The sequence below is a fragment of the Pristiophorus japonicus genome, chromosome 17 (genome assembly GCF_044704955.1).
Source record: "Pristiophorus japonicus isolate sPriJap1 chromosome 17, sPriJap1.hap1, whole genome shotgun sequence".
Lineage (NCBI taxonomy): Eukaryota > Metazoa > Chordata > Chondrichthyes > Pristiophoridae > Pristiophorus > Pristiophorus japonicus.
The window spans coordinates 90,564,776-90,589,165 of record NC_091993.1 but is presented as its reverse complement, the minus strand read 5'-3'; the positions used below and the strand labels follow the sequence as shown (position 1 = coordinate 90,589,165).

Sequence of the window (24,390 nt, the reverse complement as noted above, 5' to 3'; positions counted from 1 at the left end):
ATTCTGGCATATTACAGTGGAATCTGCCTTTATTGTACACTGTCAACTATTAAAAGCAAACTAACGGCCACAAAGCTGAAGCTCACAGTACGTCTGCTCAAGTGGTAAAAAAAGATTAATAGTCCAGGGAACGAGACTATTGACAAAAATGCACCCTATATCTTCAAATGTGCCTAAGCAAAATAGGATAGGAACTTAATTGGGCCATAGCCCTGGATTACCTATGTACAGCATCCTTTTTCTTCAACTGCACCGCTGAAAAGCCAAACTGAGACAAAAGGACCAATTTCAAGCAAAATTTCTAAAAACAAATTTTGAATACTGCAACAGCCACATAAAATGTTTTATGTGCAGGTTTTATGATGACATGAAAGAGGCTTATTTAGTACTTACCCTTGATCATAAGTACATTGAAGCTGTACTTGACTTGCTGACATTGAAAATGGCCATCTCCTTTGGCACAATCCCTCTCCCTTTCAAGACCACTATATGAACATATAAAACTGATGGAAAATCAAGCTAGTCCCATATAACCATTTTTGGAAATTGCATCATGATCCAAATGTTGTCCACCCCACCAGCAGCCATGTAATCTGAGGCATGATACAATTCTGCTTCTCATGTCCATCAATAACCTGTGTCTCACTGCTGACTAGGCCATCCTCTAAACAGAAGTTAATTCCTCATCTGTAAGACAAGTGGTGCCAAATCACTACAAAAAAAGATCAATAGATTGTACAACGGGAAGACAAATGGTTCACTGACCATGACAAAAAGAGTCAAGAAAAACAAACAATGATGTCACCAACCTACCGTTGCACTGTTAAGGAAGTAAACGCTGAACTTACAAGATCCTGGATTTGATGATCTTATCTGACCTGACCTACTCTAAGGAAAATAACTGATGAAGATAACTGGAAAAGCTGCCAGAAGTGTAGAAATCTTCAAACAAAGTTAAAGCTCCTATTATCACCATTGAAACTTCTGTGTTTGACAAACCTTATTTTTGCTCTATGGAGGAATATTGTAGTCCTACATGCTAGGCAGAGAAATCAGATCTTTATCTCCTGCACTCAACAGGCTAAAGGCAAAGCCATACTGAGAAATGGATTGGATAAATTATAGCATATTGACTGTCAGATTAACTTAGTTGGTAAACTGTTGCCCGAGTCAGAAGATCGTAAGATGAATATGAATCCCCATTCCAGGACTAAAGCACATAATCTAGGGTGAAATTTTAGTGCTGTATTGAGGGAATGTTGCATTATCAGAAGCACCATCCTTTGGATTAGATGTTAAAGCAAGGCCCCATTGGTCTGTTCCGTTGATTTAGTTGAAGATCCAATAGCATTATTTGAAGAGAAGCAAGAACTTCTTCCAGTGCTCTGCCCAATTTTCTTCCTTCAACCATCAAATCTAATAAACAGCCATTCATCTCATTGCTGTTTGCGGGATCTTGCTGTACGCAAAATGGCTGCAACAGTTCCCTAGGTAACAGTGGCTGCACTTCATAATTTATTGCCCGTGAAACACTGGGGAACTTTTGAGATAAGACACTATATAAATACCAGACTCTCAATGCCTGAGTCCATTCGCTGCATCAGAAAGATATAGCTGAGCATCAACCCTCTACAAGATTAAAGAATAGTACACTTATTTATGCTTAAACTAAAACCTCAAAACTGATGAAACAAAATAGATTTTTCAACCATACCGCCTCAATTCAAATCACACATGAATTCCAGCAGCAAAGCAGCAAATGTGTGAACTCTGCTAGTGTTACAATGTGGCACTGCTGATGATTACATTGATGCAGATAGCAAAATTTCTAGAACCAATTATGAACAAACTAATGGGTTATGTATTATGTAAACTGAGGGGAGTTATGGAAGTATACATTATGATAAAGTAATATTTCAGAATTGAATTAAGCACATTGTTTACCCAGGAACCTATCTACAAGAATCCAAATGCAAACATCATCATTTTCTTATGCAGAAAAGGAGATGAGACTTCCTAGAACAGAAGGCTCAGAAAACACAATGTCAAAAATTGAAGGTAGTCTTTCCCCCTTCATTCCCCCTCACATAACAGGCTCATCTGCTTCGAGATTCACTTCCTAATCTCCTGACTCCCCTCAGTCTCCAACTTCTGCCCATTCAACTATCGGTCCTTGTGTCTCTCTTTCAAAAGCTATCAACTCTCCCTCGAACAGCCCACTCCCAACTTGTCCATCCTAAAAGGTCCTTGAAGCTGTTGTCACCTCCCAGATTTATGTTCACTAGTCCCCTAATTCAGCATTCAACTCCCTTTATATCCTGCCCATTGCAGCAAGACTGGCCAAATGGTGCTCTTTGTTGCATACTATCCCTCCAATGACCTCAGCTTTTCAACAGAGTTGACCCCATCTGCCTGCTCCACCCAGTCTCCTCTATGGTCCACCTCCCCAGGACCACTCTTACATACTTTCAATCAAACTGGTTCCACCTTCTACAACCTATCCCAGCTTTATGCTCCACCTGGTGTCCTTCAGTCCTCAGATTCTGGCCTTCTGTGAACTTTCCTTCTGCCATGTCCCCATCAGTGGCACAACTTTCAGCCATCTTGGCCCTATACTCTGGGGTTCTCTCCCTATATGGCTCCACCTTGTTTGTGCCGATCTCATTGCTTTTAAAAGCCTTTTCAACACATGTGTGATATTGCTGTTGGTCATCTCTCCTATTTTCCACTGCTGCTTGGTGCATGCGAATCCTCTACAAGGCATCTCAGGACATTATCTACATTAAAAGGTATTATATAAAAATGAGTGGTTGTTCAGCAGTTCATTTATTGGTCTGTGATTTGCCAGAAGGACTCCAATTCCATTCCAACCAATAGGCACCAAAATTGGGCAAGAAGCCAAAGACAGACAAAATTACAGACTACTAGCCAAAGACATTTCTTGAAAACGATATGCAACCTGTTACAAGCTGCTTATTGTACTTGTGTATTAATAATATTTTTTGAATTAGTTTATGCTTCAAACTTTCACTTAATACAAAATATTTGAATCGAGTGCAAAGGACAGCACAAAAGTGCATTTAATTATTTAGTATCCTGTACTGCAAGTAGGATTGTCGTTAACCCTATGGGGCTCATGCAACTCGGCAACAGCTTATTAAAAATGTGCAACTTTCAGATTTATGGGGACAAGGTTTACTTACAGGAACTGTAATGGAACTTTTGAAGATAGAAACAAGATGATTAGACAGAGCAGTCCTAGATTACCCAGTCAAATGGCTTCAGAGAAACAGAATTAAAAAAAAAAACACCTTTCACAATGATTACAACTAGCTTGTGGGTGCCTTTTGTGCTGCTGTACACAATATATCCTTGTTCTTCTCTTCCGTCACTCAATTTTACCTTGCCCTCTCTTTCTTTTCCAAATTTGCATTGAGTGCAAAGTCTCAAAACTATTGGCAAATGAAAGCAGAAGGGGGAAGATAAAAATCCTCTTACAAAATGTGGCCATGGCTTGACTGAATAGCAAAACTAGACTCCAGCTGTTTTGCACCACTGAATAGAGAACAGGCGGGCTGATCAAAGGACTCAATCTGCAGCTTTATTTTCAAATGACCTGCCTATCCTCAATTCCCTGATGCATTAGAGAAGACTGTTGATTATTCTTTAATTTACCCACGAGTATTTACCTATGTTATCCTTTTCCTTGCAGGAGATGGAGTAGCAACAGATTTCTCGGTCTTGGATTGCAGACAGGTTCCTAGTGCAATGAAACAAAGGGAAAATGTAATATTTTTTAAAAATCCAAAGTTTGAATAATGCAACTCGCAATGTCCACGAGGAACGCCTGTGGAATGAAAGTGAAATGCATGAAAACTTAGCAGAAAATGTTAAATCTTGTCGCAGTTTAACAGGTTATAAAATGACTTTGCTTTTAGAATGGCTAACTAAACAATGTTTTAATAAAAACGATGAACAAAACAAGATTCCTTTGAAAAGGTATCTATAACTAGAAACATAAAAAGACTAATATTTTAATTTGAAGTGCAAGATTTGTTTTCCATTTTTCTTCCTGCAAGGTTATGAATTTAAATAATTAATGAGTTAAGAACAAAACAGCAGAACACTGCTATTTTTGTTCCATCCAACATGAGGCATACTCTATTGCATATTTGTAAAATGTTTTCAATTCCAAAGCTTCATTATATATGCATGACGCCACAACATTCATTTCAGGAATTCTCATTAAAGTAATCAGCTCTGAAAAAGGGAATGGATCGGAATTTGTTTCAGTTGTGAATCATTTCGAAATGAAGGGAACACCTCAACCCAGCAACACTAATTTGTGCAATTTGGCTTATACACATTAGTTCTGTTGTGGCAAGGATGGAAGGAAGAATTTAAAACAACTCAAACTAGTTATCACAAAATAGAAATGACAAATGTCAGACATGCATTACAACAACCTCCATTTATATAGCACCTTTAATGTAGTACAATGTACCACAGAGCTTCACAGGTGTATTATCAAACAAAATTTAACAACGAGCCATAAAAGGATATATTAAGACAGAAGAAGTAGGTTTAAAGAGCATCTTAAAAGAGGAAAGAGAGGTGGAGAGGTTTAGGCAGGAAATTCCAGAGCTTAGAGCCTTGGCAGCTGAAGCACAACTGCCAATGGTGGAGCGATGAAAAGCGGGAATTCACAAGAGGCCAAAATTGGAAGAGCACAGATACCCGAGGAGTGTAGGGCTAGGAGGTTAGAAATAGGGAGGGGGAGGCAATGAAGAGATTGAGAACAAGAATATGACTTTTAAAATCGAGGTGTTGCTTAACCAGGTGCCAATGTAGGTCAGTGAGCACAGAGGTGATGGGTGAAAGGGTATTGGTGCAAGTCAGGACACTAGCGACAGAGTTTTGGATGAGCTTAAGTTGATGGCGGGTCAAAGATGAGAGACTGCCCAGGAGTGTGTTGGAATAATCAAGTCTAGAGGTAACAAAGGCATGGATGAGGATTTCAGCAGCAGATGAGCTGAGGAGGGGTGGAGTCGGACAATGTTACGGAGGTGCAAATAGGCATCCTTGGCTTCAACTACTAAAGGATAAGCAATTAGATACTAAATGAGGAATATCTACTTGGACTGTTGACCAGTACAACAACTTGTTTTTATATAGGAACTTTAACATTGGAAAATGTTCCAAGGCCCGAGGAGCAGATGCCAAGCCAAAGGGGAGATTAGGACTGGTCCGTCTTTCAAGTGAAGAGGTTTGATTTTCCTTTAAAAAATAAATGTAAATAATTGTCAACCATTTCAAGATATAAAGATCTACACTTTCACAAAGGATCACATTAGATCAAAACTATTCAAATAAGCACAAATAGAAGAGATATAGGACAATATCACACCACTTATAAATCTGGGATTGTTTGGAACACAAATGCACCAAGTCTGTCTATAAAGAGCTTATTTTCATGGGCACTGCTGACTTTTTAGAAAATGAGGTAATGGGTTATCTACTCATTTAAAAGAAGTGGTTCCTTGCAGATTAACATATAGAATAATTTTACTGGCAATTTTACACTGAGTTTTCTTTTTAAACCTACAAATTTGATTTAAAATTCAGTGTACAGTTCTGCAAAATGTGGCAAATCCAGGCATCAGAACATGAGCAGTGAGGTGTTTGAGACATGTGCTCAGAAGTAGAAATGGTCAGTTCCCATAACACTAAACTCTGGTCTGAATGTTAGTGTTTGAAATACCACCAGGAGGCGCTTAACTCCATACTGGGTCTGCCTCCACTACAATGCAACACAGATGCCAGAACTACTAGAACAGTTCACGGTCCGAGAGAGTTCCAAAAAGCTATCTTGGAGTTGTGATTCATAATTCTCCCACAGAACCTCAGAAATCTGCCAATAGCAAACTGTGAAACACCAAACATGTTTTTTTTTACAAAAATACTATTTAATGTAGCAAACTGGTTTCATAATTCACAAAGAGCAAAGCAGTTTAGATGAGAATATTCATTGAGATTCAGGAAGTTAACGGTTCAGAATAACGTTGGCATAAGGACCAGGGTAAATGTTTGTGGGGCAAGATCACTCTATTCATCAGTGAGTAGACATGAACTAGAGGTTTGGTCAAACTGACTTATTTTAGTATATGTCCTTAAAAAGGTTAATTATGCATAGACTTCCAAAGGCCTGTACTAACTTTGAAATAAATCTGTTTAAAATAGTCATTGGACAAAATGTATTTAAAAAAATTGAAAGCACAATTAAAAATATTTATGACTATATAAATTTCTCAGCTCGTACCTCTGGTCCTTTTGCTAATTACCTTAAATCTGTGTCCTCTGGTTACCGACCCTTCGAGCATCAGAAACAGTTTCTCCTTATTTTCTCTATCAAAACCCTTTATAATTTTAAACACATTGGCCCCAAGTTTCCACATGATTTGCACCTGATTTTTAGGAGCAACTGGTGGAGAACGGACTATCTTAGAAATCGCAATGTTCCACATTTTTTTTTCTGCAGTTCTAGTCAGGTAGAACAGTTCTACTTTGGAACAGAATTTTTTCTTCAAAAGGGGGCGTGTCCGACCACTGACGCCTGATTTCAAAGTTTCCACAGTGAAAACGTACTCCAAACTAACTTAGAATGGAGCAAGTGAAGATTTTTGTAGAACTGAAAAAACCTGTTCTACACATTAAAAAATCAGGCGCAGGTTACAAATTAGGCGTCCAGAACGAGGTGGGGGGGGGGGGGGGAAGGGAAGTCATTAAATTCTACAATAAATCCTTATTTATACTTATACAAATAAATCCAACTTGAATAAAAATTTATAAGCAAAGAAAAGATTAAATAAACCATCTTCCTACCTGTGTGAAAGTGCTTCAGGCAGGGAGAATGCTGCAGGAAGCCTGACAAGTTGAGGCAGCCGTTCGTTCCCGACGGCAGGGGGGACGGGGGGGAGGAAGCCGTTCATTCCCGATGGCGGGGGGGGGGGGGGGGGAGTAAAAGGGAGGAGGAGGAGGAAGCCGTTCGTTCCCGACGGCAGGGGGGAGGGAGGAGGAAGCCGTTCGTTCCCGACGGCAGGGGGGGGGGGGGGGTGGAGGGGGGGAGTGTGGGCCCGACCGAACGCAGCGGAGGGGGAGGAAGCTGTTCCAGACGGCGGGCGGGGGGGGGGGGGGGGGGGAGGCAGTCGGGGAACGGCTGCCTCAACTTTGAGGCTTCCTGCATGTTGGCCTTCATAGCGAGGGGATTTGAGTACAGGGGCAGGGAGGTGTTACTACAGTTCTACAGGGCCTTGGTGAGGCCACACCTGGAGTATTGTGTACAGTTTTGGTCTCCTAACCTGAGGAAGGACATTCTTGCTGTTGAGGGAGTGCAGCGAAGGTTCACCAGACTGATTCCTGGGATGGCGGGACTGACATATCAAGAAAGACTGGATCAACTGGGCTTGTATTCACTGGAGTTCAGATGAGAGAGAGGGGATCTCAAACGTTTAAAATTCTGACGGGTTTAGACAGGTTAGATGCAGGAAAAATGTTCCCAATGTTGGGGAAGTCCAGAACCAGGGGTCACAGTCTAAGGATAAGGGGTAAGCCATTTAGGACCGAGATGAGGAGAAACTTCTTCACCCAGAGAGTGGTGAACCTGTGGAATTCTCTACCACAGGAAGTAGTTGAGGCCAATTCACTAAATATATTCAAAAAGGAGTTAGATGTAGTCCTTACTACTCGGGGGATCAAGGGGTATGGTGAGAAAGCAGGAATGGGATACTGAAGTTGCATGTTCAGCCATGAACTCATTGAAGGTGGTGCAGGCTCGAAGGGCCGAATGGCCTACTCCTGCACCTATTTTCTATGTTTCTGTTTCTATCCTCCTTCACTTTCATGGGACTGCCTTTGCATGGCTGCACTCCTATCTGTTCCAACATAGTCAGCAGATCTTCAGCAATGGACTTCCTCGTGCTCACCTCCTCCTCCTCCTGATTTACATGCTGCACCTTGCTGACAGTTATCCTTAGTTATATAAACACATCCCACCTCTCCCAATACCAAACTTCACCATATAAACTTTACTTACCAGATTATCAACATCAAGTTGTAGAGGAGCCAGTACTACTTGACTCCTGACAACCGTACCTTTATGATTCCATTCTCCCTTTCCCAATTAGTCACTCAGAATGAATGTTATTGTACATGCTCAATGTCCTGCAAGGCCATTTCCTTCCACATCATCACTTGCTTCTGCTCCTATCTGAACTTCACTGAAATCCATATCCATGCTTTCAATAACTCCAGACTTAAATTCTACCATCTTCACCGCACAAAAATGCAACTTATCCCAAAACTCCACCACAAACATCAGCATCCTCTCCACCACAAAGTGGTCAACCATTAACCCACTGGTTTGCTGCCCTCAAATGCACTGAATTCAAAAACCTCTAAGTCCCATTCATGGCCTCACCCCAATCTAAATGTGCAATCTCCTCCAGTTCTATATCCTAGCCTATAGCCATCGGTTTCTACAGCCTCCCATACATCCCTCTCCTCCCTGCCCTACCAGCAGTGGCAATGTCTTCAGCCACTTTAGACTTGCTCTTTAGAATGCTCTCTGAAACTTCTCTGCCTTTAAAAGCTTCAAGATCTATCTTATTGACCATGCTTTCGGTTACCTCACAGCTTACCTACAACTGTTTGACATCCATTTTGACTGTGTGCAGTGCTTTGAGGTGTTTTTTTATATTAAAGACAATATAAATACAAGTAATAGCTGTTATAGTTGAAGACTAAACAGAAGATGTGACTGAAAGGGTAAAAGCATGCTACTCACATTTTTTCAATAAGTTCTTTTTCATCCAGCGCATCCGGTAGGTCTCGCTTGTTCCCAAGAACTAGCACCTAACAGAAACAAGAGACTCACCTGATTATTCTAAATGCAGTACAATGTAAAATATTTAACAAGCAACAACAGCAGAATTTATATCATATGGTGTGACCTCATCAACAATCCGTGTGTGGAAAGGTACATTGAAAATACTCGAAAACATGCCTCCAAACAAACCACCCCCAAATAACTTGTCCACAGCATCGCTGATTGATCAGTTAAAGTAATGTGTTGTGTGAGTGAAGCGTTTTCATTAAAAATAAGTGTTTCCCATCTATTCCAACCAGGCAGTTCCAAGAGGAAAAAACGTACGTCATTTTAAATTTAACCCTTTCCTCCCATCATCCAGCCCTTTAGATCACCAGGTTCAGCCAGCAATTGTGCAGCTACACAGAAAGCATCCATTGACTTTCTGTCCCATTCTAAATGCCGAATAAGAGGCACCGGACTCTTGCAACTTCAGTAATAGGGGCAGAAATCGCAGCCTCCCCAGGTCTGTACGGAGTGTACATGGACCCGGGAAGGCATCGCAATGCACATGTGCCGAAAACTGGCTTTTCCAATCTGTCAAGCTCTGGCTTGACAGATCGTCCATATCCCCACATTCACATGGGCAAGATAGTGGTATTTACCCATATCGTGCCCAGAGAATGTCCTGAAAGCTCTTGCGCCTGGTAAAAGCAGGCGCAGAGCCTACTTTTATCAGCACAAAAGTTTTAAAACATACAAAAACCATAGTAAAACATTTTAAAAACATATCTTAATGTTAAAAACCCTGTCCACTAAGGTAAGTTTATTTTAAACCATAATTTAAAATTGTTTTTTTTTTAATATAAATTGGAAAAATATTTTCCCCCACCCCCCTAGACATTTATCAACATTAATTTAAATTAATGCGATGTATTTTTTTTTTTTTTATTTGTGTTTGGGTGTGGGTGGAGGGTGTTTCTCAATCATAATAACTCCGACTTAGAGTTCCCATTACGAATGAGAAAATACTGTACCTGGATTGGCTGCCCAGTGCCATGTGACTCCAGCTCCAGCATAGGGATGTCGACGTGCACGCGCTCCAATGCGCAGGGAGAGGAGGCCTCAGGACCGGGATCGCTGGTGGGCGCAGCAGGATAAGGTAGGTGCGCATCTTTACCATTTTCTCTTGAGCAGCCGCGGGAAGCAGAGGACCAGGATTTCAGGGCCATTATATTTTCAGCCTTGCATGTCTCCCAATTTTGTGTCAAGAATAAACAAAGGAAGTCAAGGTACATTACTACTCCTGTACAATCACGCATGCAAGGCCACTTGACATCAGCTGAGCCATTTCCTGGTGGTTTTGGTGACTAGAAATAACAGGTCTCTCCAGGGGAGGACAGTTAGATAATGTAAGTTTCAAGATTATATCCTTTTAAGAGGATATTAGTACCACACTTTCATTTAATAAATCGAGGCCAAAGAGTAGGCATATCCCGGTCAGAATAGAGTGCAAGATCCTCCTGGTCAGAATAGAGCGATAAGTGTCAGCAATTAATGCAATCACTGCAGTCATCACTGTGGTCTCTCATATTCGGCACTCCTGCCTACAAGGTACGTTCCATGCTGGCACTAGGCCCTTATCCCATATTAAGTTATACTGGCAAATTGCATGGATATTGAGAGGATACCCAAATCAATCTATTTGATGCTTCCTTAACATGGTGTTAACATCTGTCTTTTTGCAGTGGTAAATTTGACAGTTATGTAATGTGTAAAGATTTCAATACAGTACTAAAAATTAGAGGTCTGTATTGTAATCTTGTGCCTACTGGGACTTTCAGAACCAAAACGTCACTTCATACCCTCACATCCTGTTTTGACTGGATTCAACCTGTGACCTCAAATGAAAGAACAGTGTCCTAACCTACAATACCACAGAAAAACATTGCTTATTTCTGACCCATTCTGCATCTCTTTCGCAAGTCAGAATTAAGAAGCTAATTGTTAATGCTAGCATTATACAGGTTGACCCTCCCTTATCTGGAACCATTCTCAGCCACAAGGTGGCGCCTGCGCAGAATTCCGACGAACAAATTGAAGTCCTTCCTCGTTGCCGACTCCCGTAATCGCTGGCCTGACCCCGCGATCTAACCCCCCCGAACCTGTACAAGCATTGTGTAATCCATTGTGCTTCAGACGCTAGGACACTACTTTCCCATAGTCTTTCTGCATTCTCTGGTCTTGATGCTCAAGGTATATTAGGGTTGTCGCTGTTTAACGAATTATAATGGAGCTAACAATTCTCTGCAAAATCATTTAAAAAAAAATACGAGAGATGCTTTCTTGAGCACAATGGGGAAATAAACTTCATATCAGTCACTGAATGCAATGATTTGAAGGTAAATTGTCATGCTAATTTTTTTTTAAAACTTTAATAGGTTGTTGTATTTAACAGAGATCAGAACACCAATTCTTCAATTTTTATTCAAGCACATATCAGAGCTAGCCCATATAATACAACAGAGCAAACTCTGATTAATCTTCTAATTAGAATTAAGCCATATTCCAAGCTATGTATAATCAAGTTTCAAAATGCATCTGGTTGTGTACTTTGAAACTGTACTTGAGACATTAAAAATTAGTTTTCAAAAATAGGTAATTCAAAGCTGAAGCTGATTTATATGTCTCAAGACACTGAGCTGGGCACGGGTCCAATAGTCACATCAATAAATTACCAAGGTCACCTTTCCCATCCTGCGTTAAATACCTAGAACATCCATGGAACATGCTAGTAAGAAAGTAAAGAAATGTAGGACTTACATAGGGTATAGTAACTTTAGATTGGATTGCTATCAGTACTTAGACTTAAAGGGCCCAAGTTGCTCCTGATTTTTTGGAGCAACTGGTGTAGAATGGAGTATCTTAGAAATTCAAATTCTCGGCATTTAGTTTGCTCCAGTTCTAGTCAGTTTTCAAAGTTTCGGCAGCGAAAACTTACTCCAAACTAACTTATAATGGAGTAAGTGAAGATTTTTGTACGCTCGAAAAACCTTGTCTACACTTTAGAAAATCAGGCGTAGGTTACAAATCAGGCGTAGGGAATGGGGGGGGGGGGGGGTTTAAAGGGAAGTTTACAAACATTAAACACTTCAGTTTTACAAATAAAAAATCATCAATAATAAGTGATAAAAACATCAATAAATCAATCAAAAAAAAAAAAATTGTTTAAAATAAATAAATAAAACATTTTCTACTTACCGACTGCAGCACCGGGAGCCCTCCAACAGCGTGCTGGGATGTCTCCAGTGTGTTTCTGTCAGTATCTCTATATCTCGGTCTAACAGCGAGGGGAAGGAGGGGAGGCAGGGGGGAAGGAGGGGAGGCAGGGGGGAAGGAGGGGAGGGGGAGGGGAAACAGGGGGGGGCGGAGAAAGGGGGAGGGGAAACAGGGGGCGGAGAAAGGGGGAGGGGAAACAGGGGGCGGAGAAGGGGGGAGGGGGAGAGGGGGAAGGAGAAGGGGGGGAGGGGGAGAGGGGGAAGGAGAAGGGGAGAAGATGGGGGAGGGGGAAGGAGGAGAAGGGGGGGGGGCGGAGGCTGAATGGGCCGGGCCCAAGACTTCGGGCAGGGCCCATCCCCAGCATCAGATTTACAGGTAGGTGGCGTTGGGTCAGGTCGGGGGGGAACGTGGGTCTGGGTCGGGGTGGCGGAGGGAGGTCGGTTCGGTTCGTGTCGGGTGCAGGGGGAGGGAGGTCAGGTTAGGTCCGGTCCGGGTGGGGGGAGGAGTCGGGAGGTTGGTGGGAGGGAGGGAGGTTAGATCGGGTGGCAGGTGGCAGGAATGGGGGAGAGAGAGAAGCAGGAGTCGGGTCGGGAGGAAGCAGCCTTATGCACACAGCCCCAGTGAGGCCATTCGGCCAGGGCTCGGGGCTGCGTGCTTCGGGCCCCTCCCACACAGTTTTGGGCGCCTGGAGCTACTGCACATGCGCGCCCACTGTTGCGCGCATGTGCAGAGGTCGCGGCATTGTTTTCAGAGCAGGGACCTGGCTCCGCCCCCTACAGCTTGTGCTGCGCCGCGCCTGACTCAAGAGGACCAACAGGGAGCCGGAGAATCTGGACGTGTTTTTTAGGCGCACTTTGTGGCGCGAAAAACGGGCGTCCAGGTCGGGGCTGCGCCATTCTAGGCGCGGCCCGAAACTTGGGCCCAAAATGTCTACTTAAATGACTCCTGGGGACTTGCACTTTTATAACAGTGCACCTACGTTGTCAGGACCTTTGAACGTCACAAAAGAAAGGAAATTATGGAGTAATCACTCCTCGTGGCGTTCAGTATTTTTTCACAACTTTTATGCCACTCCGTCATTACCCTGCGTTGCTAACCATTGGAAACTCATTTTCATTGCTCTGCCACCACCTAAAAATAATCAGGATTTCGTTGGATTCTCACCAGTTTTTATGTTGCTGCCACATAGGCTTAAACATAAAATGGTGCTGGTGGCCTGGCAGTGTGATTTATAGCTAATAGATCTTTTTTTAATGACGGCTCATACCATTAAACATGGGCCAGTCTAAGGCGAGAGAACAGGCTGTGAACACCAGTGAAATCTCCCAACTCCAATTCACAACATGCTCTAAACGGAAGCAAGCTGACTGTTTCCACCGAGAAGTCTGCCTGGTGGGAGAAGCACGCTGGACGAGTCCATACTTTGGATTTGCAGCAAGATAAAAATTGCTAACTTGATGTTTTTTGGAATTATTGGAGAAAATGGACACGCCGCTTCACCGCCCACCCTCACGTCACCACCCGCGCTGTGGCATATTCTAATTACAAATAGACAAACCAATCGACAGTGAGATCAGAGTGCAAAACAGCTAAATTTACAGTCCAAGTTGCTGATCTCCCCATTGGCAGAAAAATTTGGTCCCAATTCAAAAGGTGCTATGACAGGCAGCAACAGAACAAATTTGCATCTTTTCTTAATTTAATGTAGTTAAGACTTCAACAAAATAAAACTTCCATAAAGAAGCCAATGGTCTTAGAGAATCACTGCTGCTTCACAAATAAAAGGTTCATTAAAGTCCGTTTTTAATTGCTGATTCGAAACCTTGGGCTTTGTCAGGTGATCATATTTTATTTTCATCGAAAATGAGAAAAAAACTGCAGCCCAAAAAAATAGGGAAAGTTGGGAGAACAAAACATCAGTAAAACTCAAAGACAAGGATGAAACTAACAAAAGTTAAATGGCAGCCCAACTTTCTGATAGCTATCCATTTAGTCCCAATCCCATCGTCTTAAGTTTTTTTCAAATATTTGTCCATTTCCCTTTAAAAGCTACTTGCGTGCACAATTTGACTGCTGCTTTGGACCAAGCTGATTACTTCTTTCTCCCTTTTTTCCCCTCTTATCCTCTTAGGAATTTCTCTGTCGCCTCCTCTTCCTGTTGCTTAGTCATGCCACCATTGCTCTTGGATACTCGACAAATCTTCTGGAATTTTCTGAGGATGTAACTGGTAGAGTGGACAAGGGAGAACCAGTGGATGTGGTGTATTTGGACTTTCAAAAGGCTTTTGACAAGGTCCCACACAAGAGATTGCTGTGCAAAATTAAAGCACATGGTATTGGGGATAATGTACTGACGTGGATAGAGAACTGGTTGGCAGACAGTCAGGATAAACGGGTCCTTTTCAGAATGGCAGGCAGTGACTAGTGGGGTGCCGCAGGGCTCAGTGCTGGGACCCCAGCTATTCACAATATACATTAAATGATTTGGATGAAGGAATGGAGTGTAATATATCCAAGTTCGCAGATGACACTAAACTGGGTGGCGGTGTGAGCCATGAGGAGGACGCCAAGAGGCTGCAGGGTGATGTGGATAGGTTAGGTGAGTGGGCAAATGCATGGCAGATGCAGTATAAATGTGGATAAATGTGAGGTTATCCACTTTGGGGGCAAAAACACAAAGGCAGATTATCTGAATGGCGGCAGATTAGGAAAAGGGGAGGTGTAACGAGACCTGGGTGCCATGGTACGTCAGTCACTGAAAGTTGGCATGAAGGTACAGCAGGCAGTGAAGGCATCAAATGGTATGTTGGCCTTCATAGCTAGGGGATTTGAGTACAGGAGCAGGGAGGTCTTACTGCAGTTGTACAGGGCCTTGGTGAAGCCTCACCTGGAATATTGTGTTCAGTTTTGGTCTCCTAATCTGAGGAAGAATGTTCTTGCTAGTGAGGGAGTGCAGCGAAGGTTCACCAGACTGATTCCCGGGATGGCTGGACTGACATACGAGGAGAGACTGGATCGACTGGGTCTGTATTCACTGGAATTTAGAAGGATGAGAGGGGATCTCAGAAACATGTAAAATTCTGACAGGACTGGACAGGTTAGATGCAGGAAGAATGTTCCCAATGTTGGGGAAGTCCAGAACCAGGGGACACAGTCTAAGAATAAGGGGTAAGCTATTTAGGACTGAGATGAGGAGAAACTTCTTCACTCAGAGTTGTTAACCTGTGGAATTCCTTACCGCAGAGTGTTGTTGAGGCCAGGTCATTGGATATATTCAAGAGGGAGTTAGATATGGCCCTTACGACTAAAGGGATCAAGGGGTATGGAGAGAATGCAGGAAAGGGGTACTGAGGTGAATGATCAGCCATGATCTTATTGAATGGTGGTGCAGGCTCGCAGGGCCAAATGGCCTACTCCTGCACCTATTTTCTATGTTTCTGCCCAGATTTAAAAACAAATGGAGGCTAAAAGATTTTCTTGCATGCCTACTTTGCCAGTGTGCGATAAATTTCTGCCTCCTGCCATTTAGCTAGTTCCATCCTATAATGTGGCCTAGCCTCAGCTTTGAAAAACCATTTCCTACTGTGGTCTCCTTTTTGAATGAAAGAGTTGAACACACACACACACTTTAGTAAATCAATCAACAGATCTCATGTACAAATATCAGTGACTGTTAAGTCGTTAGTTGAACATTTGAGAATCTGAAATTCATTTAGCAGTACCTGACCAGAATACAGACGAAAGTAAATCCGGAACCTGAATTTGGGACATGTCTGCTTGGAACATGCACAGATGGATTATACAAATTGCACTACAATTTTTTGCATCTCGCAGGTTAATAGCCTCCTGGATGTGTATGTGGCTAAGATCAGCATGAAGCAGACATTAATGTTACAATTGCTCACTGCATGTTTATTTCCCCCCTTCTGTACATGGAGAGGAAATTGTCAAGTTGCAGATAGATGCAAGTCTATTACTACAATTGCTCACACAAGGAAAAAATGGACAAAAATATATTTACTTTCGACTTCTAGTAAAAATGTTATTGCTTCTGCCAGTCCATATTTCAGTAAATCTGAAAGAGTTTGATGCCTCTAGTAATTGAGATTAGAATTCTGCATTGGAAGGCAGCATTGTGTAGGAACAGATTTTCAAAGTGGCTCTTCCTTCATTGCCTTGGAGAACGAACACCAAGAATAGACTCAAGCCATTTTCATGACAATAATATCCACCACAAACATCATGTTGGCAGGTTTGCAGTAACTTTTGCTTCAATGAGATTTGTGAGAGAAACACAAAAGTGTGTGTCAATTATTGGAGATGATCCCTCTTTAAAACATTGGTTTCAGACTAAGCCAGTATCATCTGGACTGCTAAAACAGTACCCATGTTATAGGTTTATTAGATTGCTTTTTTTCTAACTTTTCCCATGATTACAACAGTGAAGAGTTATTATTAATGTAAAGAAGCACCCTAAGCAATTCTGGTTTGAAACTAATTCCTATACTAAAAACCACCAGGGAGCAACATAAAGAACAGCCCAACACTTAATCAGTTCTCACTTACACATCACAGAAACCAAATGAGTAATCACAAATTTAATCACTGAAATGAAGCAGAATATTTTATCAAAATGTTGCCGTCTCCCCAGTTTAGAGGATACTGAGTAAATAGTTAATTATATATTTCAACATTTAAGAGACTGGCAACATATTTTTAAAACTACTTTTCAACCTTGGATTTTACTGAACATGGATGAGCACTCCCATGACCCACAACATTGCATTTATATAGCATGTTTAGTGTAGGAGAACACTTAGGGGCACCTTAGATAGAGATAATCAAAAGAAAATGGAATGGGGGGGGGGAGGGGGGGGGCATAGCTAAAAGTGGGTTTTAACGAGTGTCTCAAATGAGGACAGGCAGATAGTAGAGTTTTGGAAGGAAACTGCAGAGTGTGAGGCCTAGACAGCTGAAAGCATGGTTGGTAATGGTTCGGGCAGGAGAGGAGGGAGATTGCATAATCAATGGGAGGGATGCACGAACGGGATTTGGTGCAGGACGGGATGTGAACAGCAGAGCTTTGGATGAGTTGAAGTTTACAGAGCAAAGACAAGGAAAGGCCAGCCAGGTGAGCAGAGACACAAAGGATTGGGAGAGCGAGGTGGTGAGTAAATGCAGAAGCTGCCTGACATCCTTGGATAATGTCACCAAGGGTCAGCTTGTAGTCAAGGAGAGGAGGGGGCCCCCCAAGGATAACAGTGCAAGGGGCGACTATTTATACAGGGCCTTTCACAAAGTCAAGACATCCTAAAGCGCATCATAGCCAGAGTAATGTTTAAGTGTAGTCAGTGTTGTAATGGGAAATGTAGCAGCCAATTTGCACACAGCAAGATTCCACAAATAGTAATGAGATAAATGAGAAGATAATCTGCTTCTGATGTTGGTTGAAGGATGAATATTGGCCACAATACCAGAAGAACTCCCCTGCTCCTCTTCTAATAGTGCCATGAGACCCGTTACATCTACAGGAGGAGGAAATGATAAAGTCTCATTCAAAAGACGGCACTTCAAACAGAGCATACGCCCTCAGTACTGCAATGTCAGCATAGATTATGTGCTCAATCTCTGGAGTGGAGCTTGAACCCACAACCTTCTGATTCAAGGCAAAAGTACTACCACTAAGCCAAGGCTGATAACGTAATTAAATTTGGCTTCCCAGACATGTGGTACAACAGATGTGATGGCAATATTAATTAGACTTGATGCAAAATAGACAGAGGGATGATGTTCTTGCTGGATTAAAACATGCATTGTCCATTTCAGCATCAATGAAAAATGATTTTGGAAAAGAGTATTTTAAGTTGTAGCATGTCAATTCTTTAATGAGATTAATGAATGTCCTCATTTATTTAAATGATTATATAGACACACGCAGTCCCATCATTGCATGGTGTTCCAAAATATGCAGTCTGAAGAGAGTGTTAAAACAACATGTATTTATATAGCACCTTTAATGTAGTGAAGCGTCCCAACGTGCTTCACAGGAGCATTATGAGAGAAATAAATGTGACACCGAGCCACATAAGGAGAAATTAAAGTAGGTGACCAAAAGCTTTGTCAGAGGTAGGTTTTAAGGAGCATCTTGAAGGAGGAGTGCGAGGTAGCGAGGCAGAGAGGTTTAGGTAGGGTATTCCAGGGGTTAGAGCCCAGGCAGCTGAAGGCACGGCCACTAATGGTTGCGCAGTTATAATCAGGGATGCTCAAGAGGGCAGACTATGCCCTCTAGTTTTAGTTTCCCCTATGAGTGGAAATATCCACTCTGCATCCACCTTGTCGAGCCTCCTGATTATCTTGTTACGATAAGATCACCTCTCATTTTTCTGAACTCCAATGATTATAGGCCCAACCTACTCAACCTATCTTCGTAAGTCAACCCACTCATCTCCAGAATCAACCTAGCAAACCTTTCCTGAACAGCCTCCAATGCAAGTGTATCCTTCCTTAAATACGGAGACCAAACATGGATTTGAGCTGGATTACGCATGCTGGATAAAGGCAAACTTTTGGTCTTATATAGTTAGCAGCTTCTAAGCAAAGGCTACAGGAGTTACGAGAAGAAAAGAATTATGAAAATCAATGAGAGCAATGCAAATAGATTTCTCTCTAGCCTTAGAACACTTTGTTCATGTCCCACACTAGAGCAAAATCCAGTTTGTTCCTTTCAGATTACTCTGCAAGTCTCCATAGCATCTGATGTACACCATGCCAAGCCAAAGAGCCATCTTAAACTTGATAACCACAATTGTACTCTGGAACATCAATGGTAAGCGTAACAGACTCAGAAAAGGCACCTCAAAATTGACTGATTCCTAGAGCTGTTCCCAAAGAATCTTGCCACTCCTACACGCTTTAATTTGAATATTAGAGAAACACAGATGGTTGGCATGTGTCACCTTGATTTTGGATCTGTGTCTCCTGTATGTTTTACATCATTCTATATCTATCTTTGTTGCAGATCTCCCATTAATATATTTTACATCACATTGGCTTTCAAGTACAATTTATGCAACCAATCAGAAATATTTCTCCCTAAAATATAATGTTTCCTATATTACAACAGTGACGACACTTCAAAAAGTACTTAATTGGCTATAAAGTACTTTGGGACGTCCGGTGGTGGCGAACGGCGCTATATAAATGCACATCATTATCTTCTTCTGAAAGTTTGAAGTGCTTGGACACTGCCTGGTTGTATTTCATCACAAGCCAGTCCAGAAACCACCCGAGCGGGCTGCTGCGCACAAGTTCCGTACATATGGTCACATTCTGCACATGCCGCAAATGATCCCGCAGCTTTGAGACAATTTCAGGGGAGCAGCATAGCCCATTTGTTAGCAAATGCCGATTATACAATGTAAATCAAGAAATGGTAACCGTGTGTAAGAATGCTCGTTTGCAAGTGTAGAATTTAAGGATGTGTTTTTAGCAATAATGCCATTCTTCCCATGTGACATTGTTCTTTGTGGAATTGTGTAGTTTTATGTTCACACTTGTCAAATAAAAAGTGTGCAGCTGTCACACGTTAGAATGTTTTCTCATTCACTTAATGATCATCAGGTAGATGTAAGCAGCGAACTCATGTATACTGAAGATATGATCATAATGTGGGGCACTGTGAATGCACACATTTTTGGCATTCAAGCAGAGGCATATATGTGGACAACTTAAAAACACTGGTGGCCTGGGAAAATTGCTTTCATAGACACCAACTATCTGCAATTTGTTATATGCGAGGTGCCTTGGGATGATTGTAGGCACGGTAATATGCTACATAAATGGAAGTATTTTATTTTTCTTCACTGTACGTTTGTCTATTATGTTCCATTTACAAATGCGGTTCTCACATTTTTGATGGTACGAGGAAGTGGTTTGTACATTTTACATGGATGGTGTGATGCTCAAGTTAAATGGTTAATCCTTGTAAGACATACACAAATGACGGTATAGGCAGATGTAACTAATTAGTACCCTTGTATCAGGGGCCGGTCAGTACTTAAGATACAAGGCAAATCGATTGGTCATGACTCTTGGATTGATCAGCCTTAATGAAGTTTGAGAGAGCAGTTGGTTAGAAGTGTGGACAGAGGCTGAACTCCAAATCGCAGTCAATATATTCACTGAGGTGTATGAAAACATGGGCCTTACACTAAACATCCGTAAGACAAAGGTCCTCCACCAACCTGTCCCCGCCGCACAGCACTGCCCCCCAGCCATCAAGATCCACAGCATGGACCTGGACAATGTGGACTATTTCGCATACCTCGGGAGCCTCTTAACAAGGGAAGACATTGACGACGAGATTCAACACCGCCTCGAGTGCGCCAGTGCAGCCTTTGGCCGCCTGAGGAAGAGTGTGTTCGAAGACCAGCCCTCAAATCTGCCACAAAGCTCATGGTCTACAGGGCTGTAGTAATACCTGCCCTCCTGTATGGCTGAGAGACATGGACCATGTACAGTAGACACCTAAAGTCACTGGAGAAATACCACCAACGATGTCTCCGCAAGATCCTACAAATCCCCTGGGAGGACAAATGCACCAACGTTAGCGTCTTCGACCAGGCCAACATCCCCAGCATTGAAGCACTGACCACACTCGATCAGCTCCGCTGGGCAGGCCACATATGTCAGGCATGCCTGACATGAGACTCCCAAAGCAAGCGCTCTTCTCTGAACTCCTTCACGGCAAATAAGCCAACGGTGGGCAGAGGAAACGTTTCAAGGGCACCCTCAAAGCCTCCTTGATAAAGTGCAACATCCCCACGACACCCGAGAGTCCCTGGCCAAAGACTCCCTAAGTGGAGGAAGTGCATCCGGGAGGGCGCATAACACCTGGAGTCTCATCAACGAGAGCATGCAGCGGAAAGAGCGTGGGGCAAACCAATCCCACCCTCTCTTTCCCTCAACGACTGTCTGTCCCACCTGTGATAGGGACTGTGGTTCACTTATTGGACTGTTCAGCCATCTAAGAACTCTTTTTTTTTTATATAGAGTGGAAGCAAGCCTTCCTCGATTCTGAGGAACTGATGATAATGATGATGATGATGATGATGTGTTATTTACTGCCAGTGTTTTAGTTGCTGGGTGAAAAAGTAGAGAGGAGAAATAATTGGAATTTTGTCTTCTGCAAAACAACTTAAAATCTGTCAATTGTCGTGTCTGAGAATGACTGACTGATTAACTGTGGCCAAACATGATCCCTTTGATTAATCAGGTCACTAAGTAGGATTCTCTTTATGATAGCACAAGATATTTAAGGTCATATATAGAAACATAGAAAATAGGTGCAGGAGCAGGCCATTCAGCCCTTCTAGCCTGCACCGCCATTCAATGAGTTCATGGCTGAACATGAAACTTCAGTACCCCCTTCCTGCTTTCTCGCCATAACCCTTGATCCCCCGAGTAGTAAGGACTTCATCTAACTCCCTTTTGAATATATTTAGTGAATTGGCCTCAACTACTTTCTGTGGTAGAGAATTCCACAGGTTCACCACTCTCTGGGTGAAGAAGTTTCTCCTCATCTCGGTCCTAAATGGCTTACCCCTTATCCTCAGACTGTGACCCCTGGTTCTGGACTTCCCCAACATTGGGAACATTCTTTCTGCATCTAACCTGTCTAAACCCGTCAGAATTTTAAACGTTTCTATGAGGTCCCCTCTCATTCTTCTGAACTCCAGTGAATACAATCCCAATTGATCCAATCTTTCTTGATAGGTCAGTCCCGCCATCCCGGGAATCAGTCTGGTGAACCTTCGCTGCACTCCCTCAATAGCAAGAATGTCCTTCCTCAAGTTAGGAGACCAAAACTGTACACAATACTCCAGGTGTGGCCTCACCAAGGCCCTGTACAACTGTAGCAACACCTCCCTGCCCCTGTATTCAAATCCCCTCGCTATGAAGGCCAACATGCCATTTGCTTTCTTAACCGCCTGCTGTACCTGCATGCCAACCTTCAATGACTGATGTACCATGACACCCAGGTCTCGTTGCACCTTCCCTTTTCCTAATCTGTCACCATTCAGATAATAGTCTGTCTCTCTGTTTTTACCACCAAAGTGGATAACCTCACATTTATCCACATTATACTTCATCTGCCATGCATTTGCCCACTCACCTAACCTATCCAAGTCACTCTGCAGCCTAATAGCATCCTCCTCGCAGCTCACACTGCCACCCAACTTAGTATCATCCGCAAATTTGGAGATACTGCATTTAATCCCCTCGTCTAAATCATTAATGTACAATGTAAACAGCTGGGGCCCCAGCACAGAACCTTGCGGCACTCCACTAGTCACTGCCTGCCATTCTGAAAAGTACCCGTTTACTCCTACTCTTTGCTTCCTGTCTGACAACCAGTTCTCAATCCACGTCAGCACACTACCCCCAATCCCATGTGCTTTAACTTTGCACATTAATCTCTTGTGTGGGACCTTGTCGAAAGCCTTCTGAAAGTCCAAATATACCACATCAACTGGTTCTCCCTTGTCCACTTTACTGGAAACATCCTCAAAAAATTCCAGAAGATTTGTCAAGCATGATTTCCCTTTCACAAATCCATGCTGACTTGGACCTATCATGTCACCATTTTCCAGATGCACTGCTATGACATCCTTAATAATTGATTCCATCACTTTACCCACTACTGAGGTCAGGCTGACCGGTCTATAATTCCCTGTTTTCTCTCTCCCTCCTTTTTTAAAAAGTGGGGTTACATTGGCTACCCTCCACTCCATAGGAACTGATCCAGAGTCAATGGAATGTTGGAAAATGACTGTCAATGCATCCGCTATTTCCAAGGCCACCTCCTTAAGTACTCTAGGATGCAGTCCATCAGGCCCTGGGGATTTATCGGCCTTCAATCCCATCAATTTCCCCAACACAATTTCCCGACTAATAAAGATTTCCCTCAGTTCCTCTTCCTTACTAGACCCTCTGACCCCTTTTATATCCGGAAGGTTGTTTGTATCCTCCTTAGTGAATACCGAACCAAAGTACTTGTTCAATTGATCCGCCATTTCTTTGTTCCCCGTTATGACTTCCCCTGATTCTGACTGCAGGGGACCTACGTTTGTCTTCACCAACCTTTTTCTCTTTACATACCTATAGAAACTTTTGCAATCTGCCTTAATGTTCCCTGCAAGCTTCTTCTCGTACTCCATTTTCCCTGTCCTAATCAAACCCTTTGTCCTCCTCTGCTGAGTTCTAAATTTCTCCCAGTCCCCAGGTTCGCTGCTATTTCTGGCAAATTTGTATGCCACTTCCTTGGCTTTAATACTATCCCTGATTTCCCTAGATAGCCACGGTTGAGCCACCTTCCCCTTTTTATTTTTACGCCAGACAGGAATGTACAATTGTTGTACTTCATCCATGCGGTCTCTAAATGTCTGCCATTGCCCATCCACAGTCAACCCCCTAAGTATCATTCGCCAATCTATCCTAGCCAATTCACGCCTCATACCTTCAAAGTTACCCTTCTTTAAGTTCTGGACCATGGTCTCTGAAATTACTGTTTCATTCTCCATCCTAATGCAGAATTCCACCATATTATGGTCACTCTTCCCCAAGGGGCCTCGCACAATGAGATTGCTAATTAATCCTCTCTCATTACACAACACCCAGTCTAAGATGGCCTCCCCCCTAGTTGGTTCCTCAACATATTGGTCTAGAAAACCATCCCTTATGCACTCCAGGAAATCCTCCTCTACCGTATTGCTTCCAGTTTGGCTAGCCCAATCTATGTGCATATTAAAGTCACCCATTATAACTGCTGCACCTTTATTGCATGTACCCCTAATTTCCTGTTTGATGCCCTCCCCAACATCCCTATTACTGTTTGGAGGTCTGTACACAACTCCTACTAACGTTTTTTGCCCTTTGGTGTTCTGCAGCTCTACCCATATAGATTCCACATCATCCAAGCTAATGTCTTTCCTAACTATTGCATTAATCTCCTCTTTAACCAGCAATGCTACCCCACCTCCTTTTCCTTTTATTCTATCCTTCCTGAATGTTGAATACCCCTGAATGTTGAGTTCCCAGCCCTGATCATCCTGGAGCCACGTCTCCGTAATCCCAATCACATCATATTTGTTAACATCTATTTGCACAATTAATTCATCCACCTTATTGCGGATACTCCTTGCATTAAGACACAAAGCCTTCAGGCTTGTTTTATTAACCATGCAACT

General features: G+C 42.6%; 1 protein-coding gene across 2 annotated transcripts in view; it reads right to left on the bottom strand.

Annotated features, from left to right (window-relative positions):
* LOC139227851 (ADP-ribosylation factor-like protein 8A) overlaps window positions 1-24,390 on the bottom strand; it is a 72,468-nt gene that overhangs the window by 3,707 nt on the left and 44,371 nt on the right. The window contains exons 5-7 of one of the 2 annotated variants that reach the window (XM_070858934.1): window positions 9,901-10,119; window positions 8,843-8,910; window positions 3,690-3,760 (exon numbers count right to left, since the gene is read on the bottom strand). In XM_070858934.1, the coding sequence (XP_070715035.1) occupies window positions 3,690-3,760; window positions 8,843-8,910; window positions 9,901-10,119 (358 nt within the window). The remainder of the gene's footprint in view (window positions 1-3,689; window positions 3,761-8,842; window positions 8,911-9,900; window positions 10,120-24,390) is intronic. The other variant, XM_070858935.1, reaches the window with a different exon arrangement.